The 21,228-nt window shown below is 38.4% G+C and overlaps 1 protein-coding gene across 1 annotated transcript in view; it reads left to right on the top strand.

The window, feature by feature from the left end:
• The window catches only part of LOC136857734 (sorting nexin-7), a 115,829-nt gene that overhangs the window by 5,080 nt on the left and 89,521 nt on the right, over positions 1-21,228 (top strand). Inside the window, exons 4-5 of the mRNA XM_067136618.2 lie at positions 3,080-3,244; positions 3,324-3,519. Coding sequence (XP_066992719.1) covers positions 3,080-3,244; positions 3,324-3,519 — 361 coding nt within the window. The remainder of the gene's footprint in view (positions 1-3,079; positions 3,245-3,323; positions 3,520-21,228) is intronic.

The following is a 21,228-nucleotide window of genomic DNA, read 5'->3' as shown; positions in this document are numbered from 1 at the left end:
TTGTCAGCATAATTGCGTGAGTTACATCGGAGTTCAGCTTATCACATAGTGTCGTGCGCGAGCGGTGTCTGGATTAGCGTGGAATCGCATACGAGCACTGGCTCTCCACAGCAACCAACTGATTATGAACGAGCAGTAGAACACTAGAAGTTTAAACTACTCTGTTACGCCTTCTTCTTGATAAAACTAAAATAGTTGAATTTTGCAGTTAATGTTTATCTGTCTTGGCGAGATGTAGTGTTTATAGTGCACTATGTCTTCTGGTGTGGGCTATATCAAATTTGTTACTTTCATTGACCTGTCTCAGTCTCATCCTTGGCTTTGACAATATGAAAGTGACTGAGGTATGAGTGATGCTAGTAATTGCTTATGCAGCCAGTCCCTGTTACGAATGCTGTGAAAATATCACTCATAGGGTCGGTTGGTGCATGCATTTCAGTGGGCTTGGCTGACTAATATGTAATAGCAACGGCTGGCTCGGTGAGGAAAGCAACGGGAAACTTCCTCACTCATTTCCCTAGTACGCCTCTTCAGTGATGCCTACGCTATTTGTGACAGTTGTTGGCGGAGCTGCAGAGGATCATACCAGCCTTCAGGCTGAATACCCAACATACAACATATTCATGTTAATGGCCTGAGGGGAATACGTTGAAATTTTATCATATTTATTTTTTACGTAGTATTCCCCGCCCGGCTACTCATTCCTGCCACCCAGGCACGAAAATTTCTGGGGAGAACACTGATTAAGAATACAGGACTTGGGCTTTACCTGCGTAAGAAGTAGTTGTTGTGGTTTGTTGTTCTTCTCCTCCTCTGCTTTAATATGTGCAGTTGTTTTTGAATGCTGTTCAAGCTGAAATTTATTTTCGTATTTCACTTCCTTTGAGCAAACTTGACAGTACATGATGACACCATCTGTTGAATAGTCCCTATTACCAGACACCCACTGGTTTAGTAAATCTCTTCTGCTGCTCTTTTCCTTAGGCATTTTTAGGAACTAACGCTTTTAAAAATGAGATGCAGGGCATTAAAATGGAGTGTAATTAGTGAACTGAAGATACTTCTGTCCTGACCAAGTGCCCAACCCCTTGAGATCATCTGCTGTGATAAAGAAAGGAATTCAGGGAAGTCCAGGCTGCCTACCCACACCTAAGCTGTTGCCATTGTCAGTTGTAAAAGTAAAGTGCCATTACACAGGGATTACACGTAATAAACTTCATATTAGAGCCCGTATTGTCAAAGTATCCACCTTTTAAAGGTGGAATTATATAATCCAAATTTTCACAAGTTGATTACACAGGGAGTCGAAAATACCAACTAGTGAGGGATGCACATAAAATAGGCAACTAGCTCGAGATGTAGGCCTACGAAACATTAATTTTAGTAGTTCTTGTAATTGTCCTTAAATTCAGACATTATGTACCAGAATATGCGGTTACGTCCAGAATATGCACTAACCCTCAAAATATGTCAAAGTATGCAATTGCATATGCATTTTCAAAAAATCCGGCCCTACTAATTAGAGAAGACAAATCCAAGATAGATTATGTAACAAGCAAGTACAAATTTACTCATCTGCTGACCTGCTAAGCCTAACGAATCTGAGGATTTTGTTTTGGGGTTTACTCCCTTAGCCTTTGAAGATCCCTCTTCTCCTCAAGGCAATGATTTCCTCTTCTATTTTTCCCCAGAGAGGATCACATCCACCATCTTCGCCATTCCGAAGATCTCCTTCTCTGCCTAAGATGCTGTTATGGCTTCACCCGTAACCCTGGGCATGGGTTCCATGTTATACCCCGTGAGACTGGGGTCCCTGCCTGAACTTAGCTCTCCTCACACCGGCCTACTGATGCGGAGGATAACAACCCCCACAACGTGGATGCGCCAGACAAGAATTACTCAAGTGAAGAATAGGAAAGGTGACCCTATGTCCCTTGAGCTGGGTTAATAGTTGTGTATGATGCCACAACCAAGGATTGGGCTATGTCATTTCTTATTTCTGAAATGGACTGTCATATTGTTTGGACTGTTAACATCAATCTCGTGTTATAGGTTTTCGGAGGAAGTCATTCAAAATTAAAATCAAAATTAAACATTACTTCAGGTGTAAAGCAAGAAAAGCTCAAAAAGTTGACTTAGTTGGCCCTTTAATTTGTTAATCCAATTGCAGTTTTAATGTCAATCATTGCTCCTCTATTTTATCATAATTTTAAACATCCTTCTCCCTTTTTTTTTTTTTTTTTTTTTTTTTTTTTTTTAAAAGACGTGCACACACTCATTAACCAATTCCTTTTTAAAGTTTGAAAACCTAATGAGCTGTTTCAGTAATAACTTGTCACATGACTTACTTGCTGAAACCTAATATTGCCCTGAAAGCCTTCACTTGTGGAATTGAGATGTTTCTAGAATTAGGTAGCAAAAACCCTTTCTTCTTCCACACCAAGTAGCCAAAATGAGCCCATTTCATTCTAAATGATAACTTTACCTTCTTTGAGCGTATGGACATGCAGAACAAAATGTTAATAAAAATTATTGAATAGTTTCTGAAATTACTGATCCAATTTTTATAAGGTGTATATTTAAGTTATTTAAAAACAACCATCATCATCATCGTCTCATGAGAGATATAGCTTGACGGACAATTTATAACTGTCTTTGTTTTCACTTTATTATCTTTCATAAAGTTTAAAGGAACTTCATATTATATCAGTACTGAATAGATAGTATGTACCGGGCGAGTTGGCCGTGCGGTTAGAGGCGCGCAGCTGTAAGCATGCATCTGGGAGATAGCGGGTTCGAATCCCAATGTCGCCAGCCCTGAAGATGGCTTTCCGTGGTTTTCCATTTTCACACCAGGCAAATGCTGGGGCTGTACCTTAATTAAGGCCACGGCCGCTTCCTTCCAACTCCTACGCCTTTTCTATCCCATCGTCGCCTAAGACCTATATGTGTCGGTGCGACGTAAAGCCACTAGCAAAAAAAAAAAATAGTATGTAATATGTAGTTTTTGATATTTACTCTACTGTTTGATTATACTGTCTTTTATAAGCATTTTCTATATTTTTTTCTTTTTTTCCAGCCTCTCCCAGGTAAACATACTCTTCTCGCACAGCTGGACCGGTACTCAAAGGAGTTTATCATAGCTCGAATGGCTTTGTTGCATCGATTTCTTAACCGTGTTGCCAATCATCCTGTTCTGAGTTGCAATCCAAGCATGAAAATATTTCTCACTGCAAAACCTTCAGTAAGTCTAATTATGGTCTAAATATTCTTAATTTAACAAAGTATCAGGTGTTCAATTTAAGGATTTATTTTTATTCCAGGAATTTGCCATTCATCGCAAAAGTCGACAAGGCCTGTTGGGTCGAATGTCAAGTTCATTCCACAACCTTGCTGCTGTGTATATGATGCGGCACCAATCGCCCGAATTTGACCAGGTCAGAGAGTATGTGACAACGTTGGGAGAAAAATTAGGCAGCATAGACAAGATCAGCCAGCGAATTCAGAAAGAGAGGCAAGGTATGACCCTGATTTCCTTCAGAGTATTAAATATGAACTTAAGGAACAAGAATCTGTTGAAGGTAAAAGACCTACTGAAAGTAAATTTTTCTAGCAGTTAATAACAACAACTTCTACAGAGTGGCGCACAAAATGTCATACACTGGAAATTGTTTATAGAAAATGTAATATACAACATACTGAATACAAAATGGCGTTACGATATGCACTGACATGTGCATGATTAGTCCGTGTGCTGGACATGTTCAATATGTCCACCTTCTCGGTGTTACAACAGCTTCGAGATGAACCTGCATGTTCGCAATCACTCTATGACCCAAGTCCTCACTCAACCCTCGGAAGAAAGTCACAGTGGCTGCTTGCAATTGCTGTACATTTTCTGGTTTATGGCGGTAGATTGTCACCTTCAAATATCCCCACAGGAAGAAGTCGCAGGTATTGAGATCGGGGCTATGCGGTGGCCAGATTGAGCCGCTCTGAAAACACTCGGGATATCGATGGGACATCACACGGGGCCAGAAATGTTCATTCAGGAAGTCTAGAACATTTGTCATTTTGTATGGAAACACGTCAAGGTCAGACTCCAGTATTCTCTGAATTAGCTGAACACATGCAGTTCTGGAGGATTTGGGGGGGGGGCTCCGAGCCACAGCCGCTCTCACAGCAGCAAAATTCTCCGGTGAGCGGACCAGCTTGAGGCGGGGCCGTTTTCTCTCCAGTATGTTGCCTTCCGTTTCAGATTGCTTGGCCAGTCTGTATACCGCCTACCTGCAAGGAGCCCATCGAGTACGGAAATGAACACAAAACTTTTCCTGGGTCTGAGCTACGCTTTTGTTTCAGCATAAAACAACACTATCTTCACCTTCTGTTCATGCGTCCATCTCTCTTTGTCCACCATGCTGTATAACAGGCAGCCGGTACGCATGCGCGAGATGTGGTGCTGCCTGTCGCATCACGCATGAAATAAGGTTTCTGTTCACGAAAGGACATGGTTGTGAGCCCAGGTTTACACATTTTATAAAACATTTCCGATGTATGACATTTCGTGCGCCACCCTGTATATTTGCGATAGTGTAACTTCTCGTGTGGCAGTTCTCATTTATGTTGGCAATGTCCACAAAGAAGAAAGTTACCTGTTGTATTTTGTGAAGCTTATAAAAGAGTTCACAGAAGACCCATCTTACAATACAAATATAAATTCAATTAAAATCAGCTAGTACATGTTTGGTCCTTGTATCATAGATATGATCAGCTGTGGCCTAAATACCATTTAAACCAGGTGAGTTGGGCATGCGGTTAGGGGCGTGCAGCTGTGATCTTGCATCCGGGAGATAGTGGGTTCGAATCCCACTGTTGGCAGCCCTGAAGATGGTTTTCCGTTGTTTCCCATTTTCACACCAGGCAAATGCTGGGCTATACCTTAATTAAGGCCATGGTCGCTTCCTTCCAACTCCTAGGTCTTTCCTATCCTATCTTTGCCATAAGACCTATCTGTGTCAGTGCAACGTAAAGCTTTTAGAAAAAAAAAAAACCCTTTTAAAACTAAACGATAAACATATTACATAGCAAGAAATGGGTAAAATTATATTAACGCTAAAATATCAATCCTGGTTGTTTAAAAGTCTTGGTGACTGTAAAATAAGACATAAACTTGTGCTCTTAAAATAGATCGTGTTGATTTAGACGTTATAATACCATTTTTTGAGTTTGCAGAAAATCCTGACTTGTGCTGCGTGGGACGTTGTGTGAAATTGTGCTCAAGCCAGGTTGTTAAAAGTTAAGGTATTGAAAGAACATATCTGCAGCAAACAAGAAAAAGCTGTGAGCATTGAGAACCAAGAAAAGTGGGGGCTTGGGTAAGAAGAAAATGCGATGAAAAGTGGCAGAAAGGCAACTTACATCCTTGCTGGCTTAAGTTGGTTTATCCATGTGGTCCTGTAGAGGGTCTGGTGTGCCAATCTGAGTGTGTTGCAGGCATGATGGATGGACTGATAGCGAGGTGGGGAGTGTGTTGGCTGGGAGAGTGTGACTGGCCTGAAGTGTAGGGGAGGCTGTGGAATGGGAAGGAAAAGTAGAACGCTGATTAATGTTCGGACGAGACTTTTTGTTCGAAGAATGATTAAAAGACTTAGTAATTACCATATCTATAAGGATGTTAATATTCTTGGATAACTGATTCAGATTGCCTACACAGTTCAATCTTTGGTATAAATTAATAAAGATATTTTCATATATATTCAAAAGAATAGAAAGATCTTTTTCTGTTGAAGAGAAAGGATGATGAAAATCTGAGATATGGTCAGCAAAAGCTGAAAATTTGTTGTACTGTTTTGCTTTAACATGTTCCTGGTAACAAATATAAAAACTGCAACTGGTTTGTCCAATGTATGAAGCTGGGCATTGGGTACATGTCAATTTGTAAACACCGGAGTTTGAAAATTTGTTACGTTAGTCGTTATTACAGCGATTATTAAAAAGTAATTTGGCGGTATTATTGATTGTTTTAAGTTTACGTTAATTTTGTGTTTTTTGAGAACGTTCGTTACCTGGAAAATGTTATTGTACTGGGGGTACTCCATCTCCATCTCGTTGAACTGCGCGCCTTCTAGAAGGCCATCAACCATTAGATGTCTCTACTATCGGCCTATGTGCCCCCTCTGGCAGTATTTTGTAGATTGTTTTTTCCACGGGTTAAAGTTGTCAACACTCTTATGGCTTCTTTCTTCCTTAGTTATTAACCAATCAGGAATTTTGTGTATATCTTTCTAGCCAATTAAAATTGGGGGTGTGTACAAGCATCCAGCTTATCTACAAAGAGTTCTGGAAATTTCGCTTATGAGATGCTATAAAAGGTGGGCGCATTAGGGTCATATTGTCATCTTCATCACTCCGCTCTAGTGAGTGCAGCATAATTAGGAGGCAGGGACTGCATGCCGTCATTCAGAAGGCCCAACTACTCAAGGTAATGGCAGAAATTTCTTAATATGTGATAGCTCCAGGCAAATAACTTGAGGGGAAGGTTTCAAACTTCTTTTCCTAATGTAAAGTTCTAAAGTCATTGTTTACATGTAAATTTTTGGCAAGTCTGAGGACTCTGTTTAAATCCCTCCTGGGAAACTTGTAAATTAAGGGAACAATGATTGTCCACCCTCTGTTGATTCCCATTCACCTTGGTAAGGGGTGACTAAATTTTCTAAACCTCTACATTCTTCATTCGTCTTTGCCATTTAATATTTTTCGTTTAGTCACCCCTCTGTAGTATAGGCTTAGCCTCTGCAGTTTCAGGCCATAAGCCTATTTAGAATTTGAAGTGTTTTTCTAAAAGGAGTGCAAGGGTTTCGCCTCCTAGCCTTTTGTTCATGGCCGATCGTCTTAAACATTTTAATTTAACATTAAGGCTATTTAGTATGGGAACTGATTGCCCCAGTTTAAAGCTTAGTTATTGATAAACGAGTGTATAACAGACTGTTGAGCAGAAGTGACTGCAAACACTGTTTTTGAAAGGTGTAAAACATAATTTTGTAAGAACCTTGTGCCTCTTAGAGACTGGACTACAGTAACCTTTCGGAGCTAAGTTTCCTAGAATGTGAGTGGAGCAATAATGTGCTCTTGTAAAATAGTGTACCTTCAGAGCTATAATGCTCATCCTTATATATTATCTTGATAATTCTATCCAGTTCTTGTAGCTGATTTTTCGACTTATAGTCCACTGTTATCAGAGCTGACAAGCTCAATGTTATTCCTTTTAACTGTCATTTGTTGTAGCTTGTTTAGATTTTCTATCTACCAAATTTTAGAATTTAAAAAAAAAAAAAAAAAAAAAAAAAAAAAAAAAAAAGGGAGGATATAAAATTTCAAATTGTGTGCTTTAACTTATTTAAAATTTCCCTGTCCACCCATTCACCCCGGCACCTTCTTACACCTATGCGTTCCATGAAATCCCCAGAACAGTTGGTATTGTTCAAAGCGAAAAGAACATATTTGTTTTTATCCTTCTTTTTACGTTCTTTAGTCAGAGTGGAAGGTGGTTTATTTGTGTATTAATGATATTCTCAATGAAGTTCTTATTATAACCATTGTGAGAAGCTATATGAAAAATGTCTAGTTCTATTTTGTTAACAATCTCTTTCGGATAAAGGAATATTGTAAGCTCTATACACAATACTAAAGAAAGCCGCCCTTTTGTGTAATCCAGGATGGTTAGAATCCTTTCTTATAGTACTAAGGGTGTGCTTTGGTTTTTTAAAGATAGTCTAAGAGAAATATTGTGGATTTCTGGTTATGGTAATGTCTAGAAAATTTAATGACATTATTTTCATCCTCTAAGGTAAACTTGCTTGAAGGCTCTATCCGATTGAGTTGGATCTAAAATAGTTTTGGAATTGGCTGAATTACAGTCAACAACTGCAAAAATGTCGTCCACATAGTTAAGCCAGTGAGGATGTAAGTTGTTTTTCTGTCACTTATCTCATTTTTTTCTTATCTCCACCCATTTTTGGCTCTCAACACTTACAGCTTTTTCCTGTGTGTTACAGATATTAACTTTTAACAGCCTGCCTTGAGCACGATTTCACACAATGTCCCACACAGCACAAGTCAAGGTTTTCTCCAAACTCAAAAAATGGTATTATAATGTCTAAATCAAAATAATCTATTTTAAGAAGAGCCCTAGTTTATGCCTTATTTTACAGTCACCAAAAGACTTTTAAACTGAGGTATGAGTGATGCTAGTAATGCCATTCCTTCTGCAGCCAGTCCCTGCTATGAATGCTGTGAAAATATTGCTCATAGGGTCGGTTGGTGCATGCATTTCAGTGGGCTTGGCAGACTGATATGTAATAGCAACTTCTGGCTCAGTGAGGAAAGCACCAGGAAACTACCTCACTCCTCATTTCCCTAGCACGCCTCTTCAGTGATGCCTAGGCCATCTATGACAGCTGATGGCAGAGCTGTTGAGGATCCAACCAGCCTTTGGGCTGAGGACTAAACAACAACAACAACAAAAAAAAGAGTTTTGTCTGTACATTGCTCAGAATTTAAAAAGAATGATATTTCTGTACCGGTCGTGACCATAGTAACAAGGGGAAATGCACGTTTTAATTTTCCGTAATTTCTGTCTGTGTGTATGTATGTACGTACGCACGATCATCCCGAAAAAATGGCTGAAGAGAATTTAATGAAAATCGGTATATAATTTTAGGGAATAAGTCGCTACAATCTAGGCCATAAATAATTTTATTCACGCTGAATGAAATGGTAGTTTTGTTATTATTGGCCCTATCGATAAATACTACATAACTAAAGTTATATATTATTAAATTTTCTATCATTTATGTCATATACATTTTTACCGTACCAGCTATGATAACTGAGATATTCATGAATTTGGACATTTGTTGCTAAGTCCATATCAGCGCCGAGGTACGAGAAAATGGGTGAACAGAATTTTATGTAAAGTCGGAGAATAAGGAACTACAGTCTGCGCTATAAATAATTTTATTCACTCTTTTCAAATGGTAGTTTAGGGGAAGGTGCCAAAAAATTAATTTTTAATTACCTACAATGAAAAATATGTCACACATTAATCCATGTATGAATAGATAATGTTTCAGACATTTGACCTTACTGTTACCTACAGGCTGATGATGCCCTTAACATGTTCCGTGCGGTTCAGGTCACCATGTGCCCCGAAACATGTTACTCTTATCCGTCGGCGCGAACTTCCCAAAATTGCGAAGTAAGTAACTACGTCCTAGTTAAGAATTTCCGTTAACTAATGGCAACATAGTGTTCCAATTGAAGTAAAGGATTGAGGCATACTGCTAGTTTTGATCGGCCCACCGGTGACCCAAAGGAAGTTTTTTTCATCTTCCATTCATATCGCTTCGGTTTACCCTGAGTCCCGATTGTTGTCTGACCCATATATTTACGCGGGAATCACTTGGCGCTATTGCGGTGAATGAAGCCTAGAGTGTTGCTGCCCCTAGATGGTAGATTGTTGGTTAAGGAGTACCACCCTTCTGATATCTGCTTTTTGCATTATTATTATTAAATGAAAAGCGCACAATGTGCAAAAACAGTTTTTGTACAGATGGTCAACTATGCTAATGCCATTCTTATTATTGAGGTTGTCCTCATTTTGCAGTTTTGTGCATGGTATCTTTCACAATGATCGTTGCACAGGTTACATATACAGTCTTCGTTCGGCTGGTGGAAGTTTTTGGTTTGGCAGAATCTGTGGTGAAATCCATGAGTGGCATAACGTGTAATTACGTGCCGTAGCTCGCAATTTGCTTGCTTCCATTCTTCCGTCATTATAGCGTCCGTGGAATAGAAGTCGGACCAAATAGCATTCCTTTTCTCGTTTAAATTTTGGCGCGCATTCTCGTAGGACTTGGTGTTTGGTAGACAAAACTGTGTTTTGATATCGTCAGTGAAATAGTCCTCCTTGGTTAGAACATACGTTAACCTTGAAGGGGCTGACTTCCCAATGCCTAGTATTCTCTTGAGATATCGGGCCTTGACTTTTTCTATTGTCATCAGGTCGCTGAGTGTGAGTTTTTCCCAGGTGATGCTAATCCCATAGGTTGCTATTGGTGATATGGCTGTCCTGAACAGTAGCATTGCTGTACCCAATGATATTTGTTGAGGTTGTTGAATGTTGTAGATGGCTTTTATTGCTGCGGCTGCTCTTTCTTTGACATGGATATTGTAGGATGTTAGAGTAGTTTGGAGGGTGACTCCAAGGTACTTGAATTTTGGCACTACTTCCAGAGGTTTGTTGTGCATGGTTATTGTATTTTTAGGTGCATGTTTTCCTCCTTTCCTAAAGGTCATTTATTTAGTTTTGTTGTGGTTTATTTGCAAACCGTTTCTTTCTGCCCATGATGTGAGCCTATTGAGGACCTCTTGGAACTCTTCTATGTTTTCTGAGCCTATTGCCATATCATCTGCGTAAAGTATAAGCAATGCTGAGGTATCTGTGATTATTTCTCTGATGTCTGCTTTCTGCATTGCTCTTAGGTAAGCGAATAGAGGTTACTGGAGTAGTTATTGACATATTTATTATCTTCCGTAGATAATATTTACATGCAATTTCACGTCCTTTATTTGTTATCTTCCGTAGATAATATTTACAAGCAATTTCACGTCCTTTGTTATCTTCCGTAGATAATATTTACAAGGAATTTCACGTCCTATATTTGTTATCTTCCGTAGATAATATTTACAAGCAATTTCATGTCCTTTATTTGTTATCTTCCGTAGATAATATTTACAAGCAATTTCACGTCCTTTATTTGTTATCTTCCGTAGATAATATTTACAAGCAATTTCACGTCCTTTATTTGTTATCTTCCGTAGATAATATTTACAAGCAATTTCACGTCCTTTATTTGTTATCTTCCGTAGATAATATTTACAAGCAATTTCACATCCTTTTTAGGCATGGAGCCTTCACATTCTGACACACCGGTGGCACGGAGAAGAAAGAGGGTTAGGATAGCACTGGATCCTGGACGAATTGTTCATTATTTGGAACAAAGTGACAACAGTATGAAAATAATTAACATAGGCCTCTCATATTCCAATAAAAACTGATCAGTGTACGAGAATCTAACAATTAATTCCGGGATCATTTCTGTTTCACGCAATTGTTGAATCGGAACACTGTCACACAGGTAAATACGCTGGAATGTCTCCTCAACAATGACGCACACAACAAGTGCACATGCATTGCTCAGGATTTCATACTAGGGAGTAAACAAAGTCAATTTCGTCAGGTCACCGGTGACCTGAACCGATAATAACTAAAGGCAGCATCGGGTCACCGGTGGGCCGATACGACGTAACATTAAGTCATCGAAATTCACTGCCGCAGGGAACGTGTTAACAAGGGGTGAAACATGTCCCTGAGAAGTGTGTATAATATTATGTAGATTTCATCCGCATAGCACGTGGCTTGTATTGAATAGGTGGTGATAATAGAATAAATAATTTTTGTGATAATTTGCTTATTCAGTTTTACCGTACCGACTGTAATAATATTGGTGGTGAAGGTGATTAAATTTTGAAGATGATTATAAGAATGAGAAAGAAGTCATGAAGGAACGATCGCTTGAATAATAACACAAGAGGGAGTCATGAAAGAAAGGATGACTCGCTTTACATTAGATGTTCTAATATAACAGATTCAGAAGAAAACTAAATGTGAAGGCCTCCAATATAGAAAGCTCATAAAAGTGATCAATAACAACATTACATTGACCATTGTTTATTGTGATGTGCTTTGTGTATTTTGCTGCCATTTATCTCTGACTAGCTGATGTACCCGTACTTCGCTACGGGATTCTCAGAAAGACTGACTTTGTGGTTTTCCTAACTGAAATCAACATAGGTCATTACAAAAACGTAAGTATGAATGTAGCGATTAAAAGCAATGCTATCATATAAAATACTCGATCAATTGTAAAGTCGCATGTTTTATCACTTTTAACGAACAGTGCTGCGGTTAGATTGCGGTGCCAATCTAATAGTCCAAAGTTCCAGAGCTGGGATGACCAGGCTGCAGATTGCCATGAACACTCATCTGTCATTATTCCGCTAAATATGCACACTGTTCATTCCAATCAGTGCCTCAGAGTAGGGATTGAATAGCCCGAATGCTATGATGATCCAGTGTGTTACGTACCAGTAGTAAATGTATAAACCAGGGGAATGGCATGCCAAAGAAGAAAGTTATCTAATTCCCCAGCTACTTCCCATCAATATTCAGGCAGGCTCTTACACTCTGTATGACTGGGCGAGTTGACCGTGTGGTTAGCGGTGCGAAGCTGTGAGCTTGCATCCAAGAGATATTGGATTCGAACCCCATTGTCGGCAGCGCTGAAGATGGTATTCCGTGGTTTCCCACTTTCACACCAGTCAAATGCTGGGCCTGTACCTTAATTAAGGCCTAAGGCACTCCTAGCCCTTTCCTATCCCATCGTCGCCATAAAACCTATCTATGTCCGTGCGACGTAAATCAAATAAAAAAATACTCTGTTCGCAGCAGTAATCCTATCTACCGGAGATAAGGGGCAACAGAAGACACAAAGCACATCACGACAAACAATGGTCAATGTAATGTTATTGTTGATCAATGTTATGAGCTTTCTGTATTGTAGGCCTACACATTTAGTTTTCTTTCGACTCTGTGATTTGTAAAATATTTTATACCGTAAACTGTAGTTTCTTATTCTCCAACTTTACATACCGATTTTCATTAAATACTGTTTACCCATTTTCTCGTTACTCTGCGCTGATATGGACTTAGTAACAAAAATCCAAATTCATGAATATCTTTGTGATCATAGCCAGTACGGTAACAATGTACAAGACATGAATAATAGGAAATTTAATACTATATAACCTTAGTTATGTAGCATTCATCGGTTACACCTCTAATAAGAAATATTTGAGAAATAAATTTTACGCCTTCCCCTAAACTACCATTTTACTCAGCGTGAATAAAATAACTTACAGCCTAGACTATAGCGACTTATTTCCTGACTTTGCATACCAATTTTCATCAAGATAGGACTACTAAAAACAATATTTGAGAATTAAATTTTAGGCCTTCCCCTAAACTACCATTTTTTTCAGCGTGAATACAATGATTGATAGCCTAGATTGTAGCAATTTATTCCCCAACTTCGCATACCCATTTTCTTTAAAATACGACCACTAATAACATAAATAGTTGAGAATTCAATTTTAGGCCTTCCCCTAAACTACCATTTTACTCAGCGTGAGTAAAATGATTTATAGCCTAGATTGTAGCGGCTCATCACCTGACTTCACATACTGATTTTCATTAGACCACTAATAACATAAATAGTTGAGAATTCAATTTTAGGCCTTCCCCTAAACTACCATTTCACTCAGCGTGAGTAAAATGATTTATAGCCTAGATTGTAGAGGCTCATCCCCCGACTTCCACATACCAATTTTCATTAAATTCTCTTCAACCGTCTTCTCGTGATGCATGTACATACATACAGACAGACAGACAGACAGACAGAAATTACGGAAAAGTAAAAAGTGCATTTTCTTGTTACTATGGACATGACCGATACAGAAATACCATTATTTTAAAATTCTGAGCAATGTACAGACAAAACTCTTATTTTATATTTATTTTTTATTTTTATATATATAGATGGATGGGATTACTGCTGCGTATCAAGTATAACAGCCTGCCTGAATATTGGCGGGAAGTAGCTGGGGAGTGGGGAGTTAGATCTCTCTCTTCTTTAGCATGCCATTCATAATGACCTTCGATGTTAGGCCCCTTTAAACAACAAGCATCATCATCATCATCATCATAATTTTCCGATACTACTGGTACGTAACACACTGGATCATCATAGTATTCCAGCTATTCGCTTTGAATGTGAAGTGTGCACACCTAAACGGAATAATTACACAGGACTGTTTGCGGCTGTCTGCAGCCTGGTCATTCTAGGTCTGAAACTTTGAACTGTTGATAGACACCGTAGTACTTACAATAGAGTAAATTAATGTATTATTAGGTTCCACCTTTTCAATACAAAATGTAAACAGTTTAAATTACTCAAATGATTAGGGACTATTATTAAAGTATGAAGGCTTTCACGGCCGGTGTCAATATAATAAAAATCTTCCGGTAGTCGAAACGTCTGGAAGAAATGAGAGGAGTGGACCACGGCATAATAGCCCGGAAGATTTTTATTATATTTTATTATATAGATTAGGGACTAGTTTCGACCTAGTACTAGGTCATCGTCAGCCTACAGTACAGCATACAGTACTACGATATATTTATAACACTTATTGTCTCAAAGCCTGACTGTTGTCATACAAGGCTACAAGGCTAAAAATTACACATCTCTATTCCCTCACAGGAAGTATGTGAGTGAGATGATCGGTCTCTGATAAGCCTACCAAAAATAGTATGAACTCATGATCCACATGTGTCAATTAGTTATGCACTTAGATGCCATTACTTAGCAAATGCATAGATTAATATAGCCTATTGCATCAAGCGCCCGCGTGATTATGCGAAGCGCAATGCTATTTGGATCAAATAACTAGCTGATGTACCCGTGCTTCGCTATGGAATTCTCAGAAAGACTGTCCTTAAAGTTTTTCCAACTGAAGTCAACATACGTAGGTCACTACAATGACACCAGTATGAATGCCGCGATTAAAAGTAATGCTGTCATATGAAATATTCAATAAAATGAAAACAGCACATTTTCTTACTTTTAGCGAAAAGTAATATGGTAATAAAATGAAATAAGTTTCATAATGATAGATCCGTATTGAACTGTGATTACAATACAGTAAATTAATGTATTATTAGGGTCCACCTTTTCAGTACAAAATGTAAAGAGTTTAAATTACATAAATGATTAGGGACTAGTTTCGACCTAGTACTAGGTCATCATCAGCCTAAAGCAAAATTAAAACACAAATACCGAAGAAATTAAACAATGTAAAGACACATAAGGTCTCATAGAAGTACATACCACGTGAGATATTGTGCAGCACTATGTTAAAAAATAACTCTATGAAAGAGATTCATAAAAAGGCCAGTGTGCATTAAAAAGATGTTATAGATAAGAATCCTTGAGTTGCTGGATAAGGAGATTAGAATATGCTGGCTCCTTTAAGATGCTGGTATCCAATTGAAGAACCACTGAGCCGAAGTCATGTCGTTTATTTACGATTAAAGTCCAGTGCGCCGTATAGCATTAAAAAGTTGTTAGGCATGGAAATTTTTCAGTTGTGGGTCAAGGAATTCAACATATGCTGGCTTTTTAAATGTACTGCTGTGTATTCGAAGAACAACTGAGACGAAGTTAAGTCGTTTTTTAAGCTATTCATAGATGTAAAAACACATGGATGCTGGAAAGGCTCTTCAGTTTTTTGGAACTTGAAGGGAGGTAATTGTTGCGCGTGGAGTTTTAAGAATCCAGAGATGCGCTACATTATGTTAAAAAATAGAGATCCATGAAAAGGTCCAGTGCGCCGTATAAAAGTAACAAGTTGTGAGTGTAATCCTTAAGTTGTTGGTCATGGAAATCGAAAAAGGTTGTTTTCCAAGCAATGCTGCTCTTCATTCAGAGATCAATTGAAATTACAGTAACATTGTCTTCTCAAGATGTTTATAAACTCGAAATAAATGTCAATGTAAAGTAAGATGCTAGAAGAAAGTTCTTCTGTTTCTAGAATCTTGAAGGATGATGGATGTTATGCGAGGAGGATTAACATATATGGAGTTAAAGGTGGATAGAAATTCGCAGTTCAATGCGTACCATACATTTGACTCTGAATAAATGGCAGCACGGAAAGAAAGAAAGAAAGAAAGAAATTTGGGCAGGTGGAAGAAAATATTTAAATAAAATATGTCGTAAGGGAATTAATACGTGTTGTAATAAGCTGAAGACAGAAATGGGGGTAGGTGGGGTTCAAAGGAAATCTTGAGTTGAAGGAAAAAAGGAAAACGGAAGGAGAAAAAGGTGGGAGGAGAGGTTATTAAGGCAGGGCTGAGGGATGTGGGAATATGGAAGATTGTTTAAGAAAAGTACTATAAATAGAATGAAAAATCGGACTTTTAATATTTGATTGTCTGAAAAGCAGAATGAACAAGTCAAAAAGAATGTTCGGTTTTTCGGAAATGTCATTAAGATTGAAGATTGGATTAAAATATTGGTCTAGATGTAAAATAAAATGTTATGTTAAGGAGGGGTCCTTTATTCATAATTTTGAGAATTACCATATGTTTAATGTGTGTAAATATATGGTTATAATCATTCATGTGTTGACCAACTGCTGAAAATTTATTGTATTTTAGGGCATTGACATGTTCCAAGCATCATATTTTAAAGCTTCGTCCTGTTTGTCCAATATAAGAAAAATTGCAGCTGTTTCCTTTTACCCTGTATACACCGGATTTTGAAAAGCAATCAGTTTTATTAACAGATGAGTTGTGTAAGACTGTAGTGTTATTATTGTTGGTTCTGAAGGAGATTTTAACATGTTTTTTAAAAACGTTAGTGACCTTATAAATATCTTTATTGAACATAAAGGTAGAAAATAAAGAAACTTTGGTTTTTCTTTTTTCAGAGTGGTTATAGGATGATGTTTGTATTATCAATAAATATTAATAAATACATAAAATAAATACAATAAATACAATAAATACAAACATCGTCCTATAACCACTCTGAAAAAGGAAGAACCAAAAGTTTCTTTATTTTCTACCTTTACATTCAATAAAGATATTTAAAAGGTCACTAACGTTTTTAAAAAACATGTTAAAATCCCCTTCAGAACCAACAATAATAACGCTACCGTCTTACACAACTCATCGTCTGTTAATAGAACTGATTGCTTTTCAAAATCCGGTGTATAGAGGGTAAAATGAAACGGTTGCAATTTTTCTTATATTGGACAAACAGGAAGAAGCTTTAAAATATGATACTTGGAACATGTCAGTGCCCTAAATTACAATAAATTTTCAGCAGTTGGTTACCACATGAATGATTATAACCATAAATTTACAGACATTAAACATGATATGGTAATTCTCAAAATTATGAATAAAGGACCCCTCCTTAACATAACATTTTATTTTACATCTAGACCAATATTTTAATCCAATCTTCAATCTTAATGACATTTCTAAAAAACCAAACATTCTTTTTGACCTGTTCATTCAGCTTTTCAGACAATCAAAATCAAATATTATAAGTCTGATTTTTCATTCTGTTTACAGTGCTTTTCTTAAACAATCTTCCATATTACATCTCTCAGCCCCGCCTTAATAACCTCTCCCCCTTCCTTCCACCCCCCCCCCCCTTTACACCCTCTGTTTTTCTTTTTTCCTTTCACCTCCTCAAGATTTCCTTTGAACCCCACCTACCCCCAGTTCTGTCTTCAGCTTATTACAACACGTATTAATTCCCTTACGACATATTTTATTTCAATATTTTCTTCCACCTGCCCAAATTTCTTTCTTTCTTTCTTTCTTTCTTTCTTTCTTTCTTTCTTTCTTTCTTTCTTTCTTTCTTTCTTTCCGTGCTGCCATTTATTCAGAGTCAAATCTATGGTACGCATTGAACTGCGAATTTCTATCCACCTTTAACTCCATATATGTTAATCCTCCTCGCATAACATCCATCATCCTTCAAGATTCTAGAAACAGAAGAACTTTCTTTTAGCATCTTACTTCACATCGACATTTATTTCGAGTTTATAAACATCTTGAGAAGACAATGTTACTGTAATTTCAATTGATCTCTGAATGAAGAGCAGCATTGCTTGGAAAACAACCTTTTTCGATTTCCATGACCAACAACTTAAGGATTACTTTCACAACTTATTACTTTTATACGGCGCACTGGACCTTTTTTGGATCTCTATTTTTTAACATAATGTAGCGCATCTCTGGATTCTTAAGCCTCCACGCGCAACAATTACCTTCCTTCAAGTTCCAAAAAACTGAAGAGCCTTTCCAGCATTCATGTGTTTTACGTCTGTGAATAGCTTAAAAAACGACCTGATATCGTCTCAGTTGTTCTTCGAATATACAGCAGCACATTTAAGAAGTCAGCATATGTTGAATTCCTTGACCCACAACTGAAAAATTTCCATCCCTAACAACTTTTTAATGCTATACGGCGCACTGGACTTTTTTTTTTTCCTAGTTGCTTTACGTCGCACCGACACAGATTGGTCTTATGGCGACGATGGGACAGGAAAGGGCTAGGAGTGGGAAGGAAGTGGCCATGGCCTTAATTAAGGTACAGCCCCAGCATTTGCCTGGTGTGAAAATGGGAAACCACGCAAAACCATCTTCAGGGCTGACGACAGTGGGGTTCGAACCTACTGTCTCCCGAATACTGGATACTGGCCGCACTTAAGCGACTGCAGCTATCGAGCTCGGTGCACTGGACTTTAATCGTAAATAAACAACGTGACTTTGGCTCAGTGGTTCTTCAATTGGATACCAGCATCTTAAAGGAGCCAGCATATTCTAATCTCCTTATCCAGCAACTCAAGGATTCTTATCTATAACATCTTTTTAATGCGCACTGGCCTTTTTATGAATCTCTTTCATAGAGTTATTTTTTAACATAGTGCTGCACAATATCTCGCGTGGTATGTACTTTTACGAGACCTTATGTGTCTTTACATTGTTTAATTTCTTCGGTATTTGTGTTTTAATTTTGCTTTAGGCTGATGATGACCTAGTACTAGGTCGAAACTAGTCCCTAATCATTTATGTAATTTAAACTCTCTACATTTTGTACTGAAAAGGTGGACCCTAATAATACATTAATTTACTGTATTGTAATCACAGTTGAATACGTTTCTATCATTATGAAACTTATTTCATTTAATTACCATATTACTTTTCGCTAAAAGTAAGAAAATGTGCTATTTTCATTTTATTGAATATTTCATATGACAGCATTACTTTTAATCGCGACATTCATACTAGTGTCATTGTAGTGACCTACGTATGTTGACTTCAGTTGGAAAAACTATAAGGACATTCTTTCTGAGAATTCCATAGCGAAGCACGGGTACATCAGCTAGTTATTTGATCCAAATAGCATTGCGCTTTGCATAATCACATGGGCGCATGATGCAATATATTAATCTATGCATTTGCTAAGTAATGGCATCTAAGTGCATAACTAATTGACACATGTGGATCATGAGTTCATACTATTTTTGGTAGGCTTATCAGAGACCGATCATCTCACTCACATACTTCTTGTGAGGGAATAGAGATGTGTAAATTTTAGCCGTGTAGACTCGTATGACAACTGTCAGGCTTTGAGACAATAAGTGTTATAAATATATCGTAGTACAGTATTGTGCAAGACATGTAGAATAAGCAGTTTTGACCAATTGTATCTACTGATTTTTCCTGATTTTCATATCAGAATCTCCTGGTTTTTGGTTTTGTAAAGTTGGCAGGTATGAATATGGATTGTTGTGTGCCTTTTTGTATTTCGAACAGAGAAAAAAGAGCAAATGGACACTCTCATTTCACGAATTCTCTGTAGGCCAGGACAAAACTATGGAGTGGCTAAAAGCAATTAGCAATTAAATCTTAATTTTCCCTTTGTATTTCGGGTATTTTTCATCTTTCTTTCTTAATCTGTTTACCCCTTCAGGGTTGGCTTTTCTCTCAGTCTCAGCGAGGGATCCCACCTGTACCACCTAAAGGGTTTTTTTTTTCTTTTTGCAAGCTGCTTTACGTCACACTGGCCCAGATAGATCTTATGGCGTCGATGGGATAGGGAAGGGCTAGGAGTGGGAAGGAAGTGGGCATGGCCTTCATTAATGTATAGCCCAGCATTTGCCTGGTGTGAAAATGGGAAACCGCGAAAAACCATTTGCCGGTCTGCCGACAGTGGGGTTAGAACCCACTATCTCCCGGATGCAAGCTCACAGCTGCGTGCCCCTAACCACGTGGCCAACCCGCCCAGTCACCTCAAGGGTAGTGTCTTCGAGGGTGAGACTTTGGGTCCGGGGATACAACTGGGAAGGATGACCAGTACCTCGCCCAGGCGCCCGCAACTGCTATGCTAAACAGGGGCCTTGTGTTGCGGGTGGAAATATTGGAAGGAATAGACAAGGAAGAGGGGAAGGACGCAGCCGTAGCCTTAAGTTAGGTACCATCTCCGCATCTGCCTTGATAGGTGGGAAACTATGGAAAACCAATTCGAGGATGCATGAGGTGGGAATCGATCCCCCTCTACTCAGTTGACCTCCCAATTCTGAGTGGACCCGGATCCAGCCTTCGTACCACTTTTGAAATTTCGTGGCAGGGCCAGGAATTGAACCTGGGACTCTGGGGGTGGCAGCTAATCACGCAATTGGGTATTTTTTACTCCTTAGTTTTCTTTCATTGAATAATCCTCTGAGTCAGCAAAGAGGATGCATCTGGATGTTCTAGGAGTAAGTGATATTCGGGTAAGGGGAGATAACGAGGAAGAGATAGGAGATTATAAAGTGTACTTGACGGGTGTTAGAAAGGGAAGGGCAGAGTATGGGGTAGGGCTCTTTATCAGGAATACCATTGCACGCAACATAGTTTCTGTTAGGCACGTAAATGAGCGAATGATGTGGGTAGATTTGTCAGTTGGAGGAATTAGGACTAGAATTGTGTCTGTGTATTCACCATGTGAGGGTGCAGATGAGGATGAAGTTGACAAGTTTTATGAAGCATTGAGTGACCGTGGTCAGGGTCAACAGCAAGGATAGAATAGAGCTAATGGGCGATTTCAATGCGAGAATTGGGAAAAGAACTGAAGGATACGAAAGGGTGATTGGTAAATGTGGGGAAGATATGGAAGCTAATGGGAATGGGAAGCGTTTGCTTAACTTCTGTGCTAGTATGGGTTTAGCTGTTACGAATACATTCTCCAAGCACAAGGCTATTCACCGCTACACATGGGAGGCTAGGGGTACCGGATCCATAATAGACTATATATTAACGGTCTTCAAATTCAGGAAACCTGTTAGGAATGTACGAGATTTCTAGGGATTTTTCGAGGATACAGACCACTATCTGATCTGTAGTGAACTAAGTATCTCTAGGCCTAGAGTAGAGAAAGTGAAATCTGTCTGCAAACGAATAAGGGTAGAAAATCTCCAGGACGAGGA

The sequence above is a fragment of the Anabrus simplex genome, chromosome 1 (genome assembly GCF_040414725.1).
Source record: "Anabrus simplex isolate iqAnaSimp1 chromosome 1, ASM4041472v1, whole genome shotgun sequence".
NCBI classification, from domain to species: domain Eukaryota; kingdom Metazoa; phylum Arthropoda; class Insecta; order Orthoptera; family Tettigoniidae; genus Anabrus; species Anabrus simplex.
The sequence above is the reverse complement of the archived record's forward strand: the minus strand, read 5'-3'. Positions and strand labels throughout refer to the sequence as shown.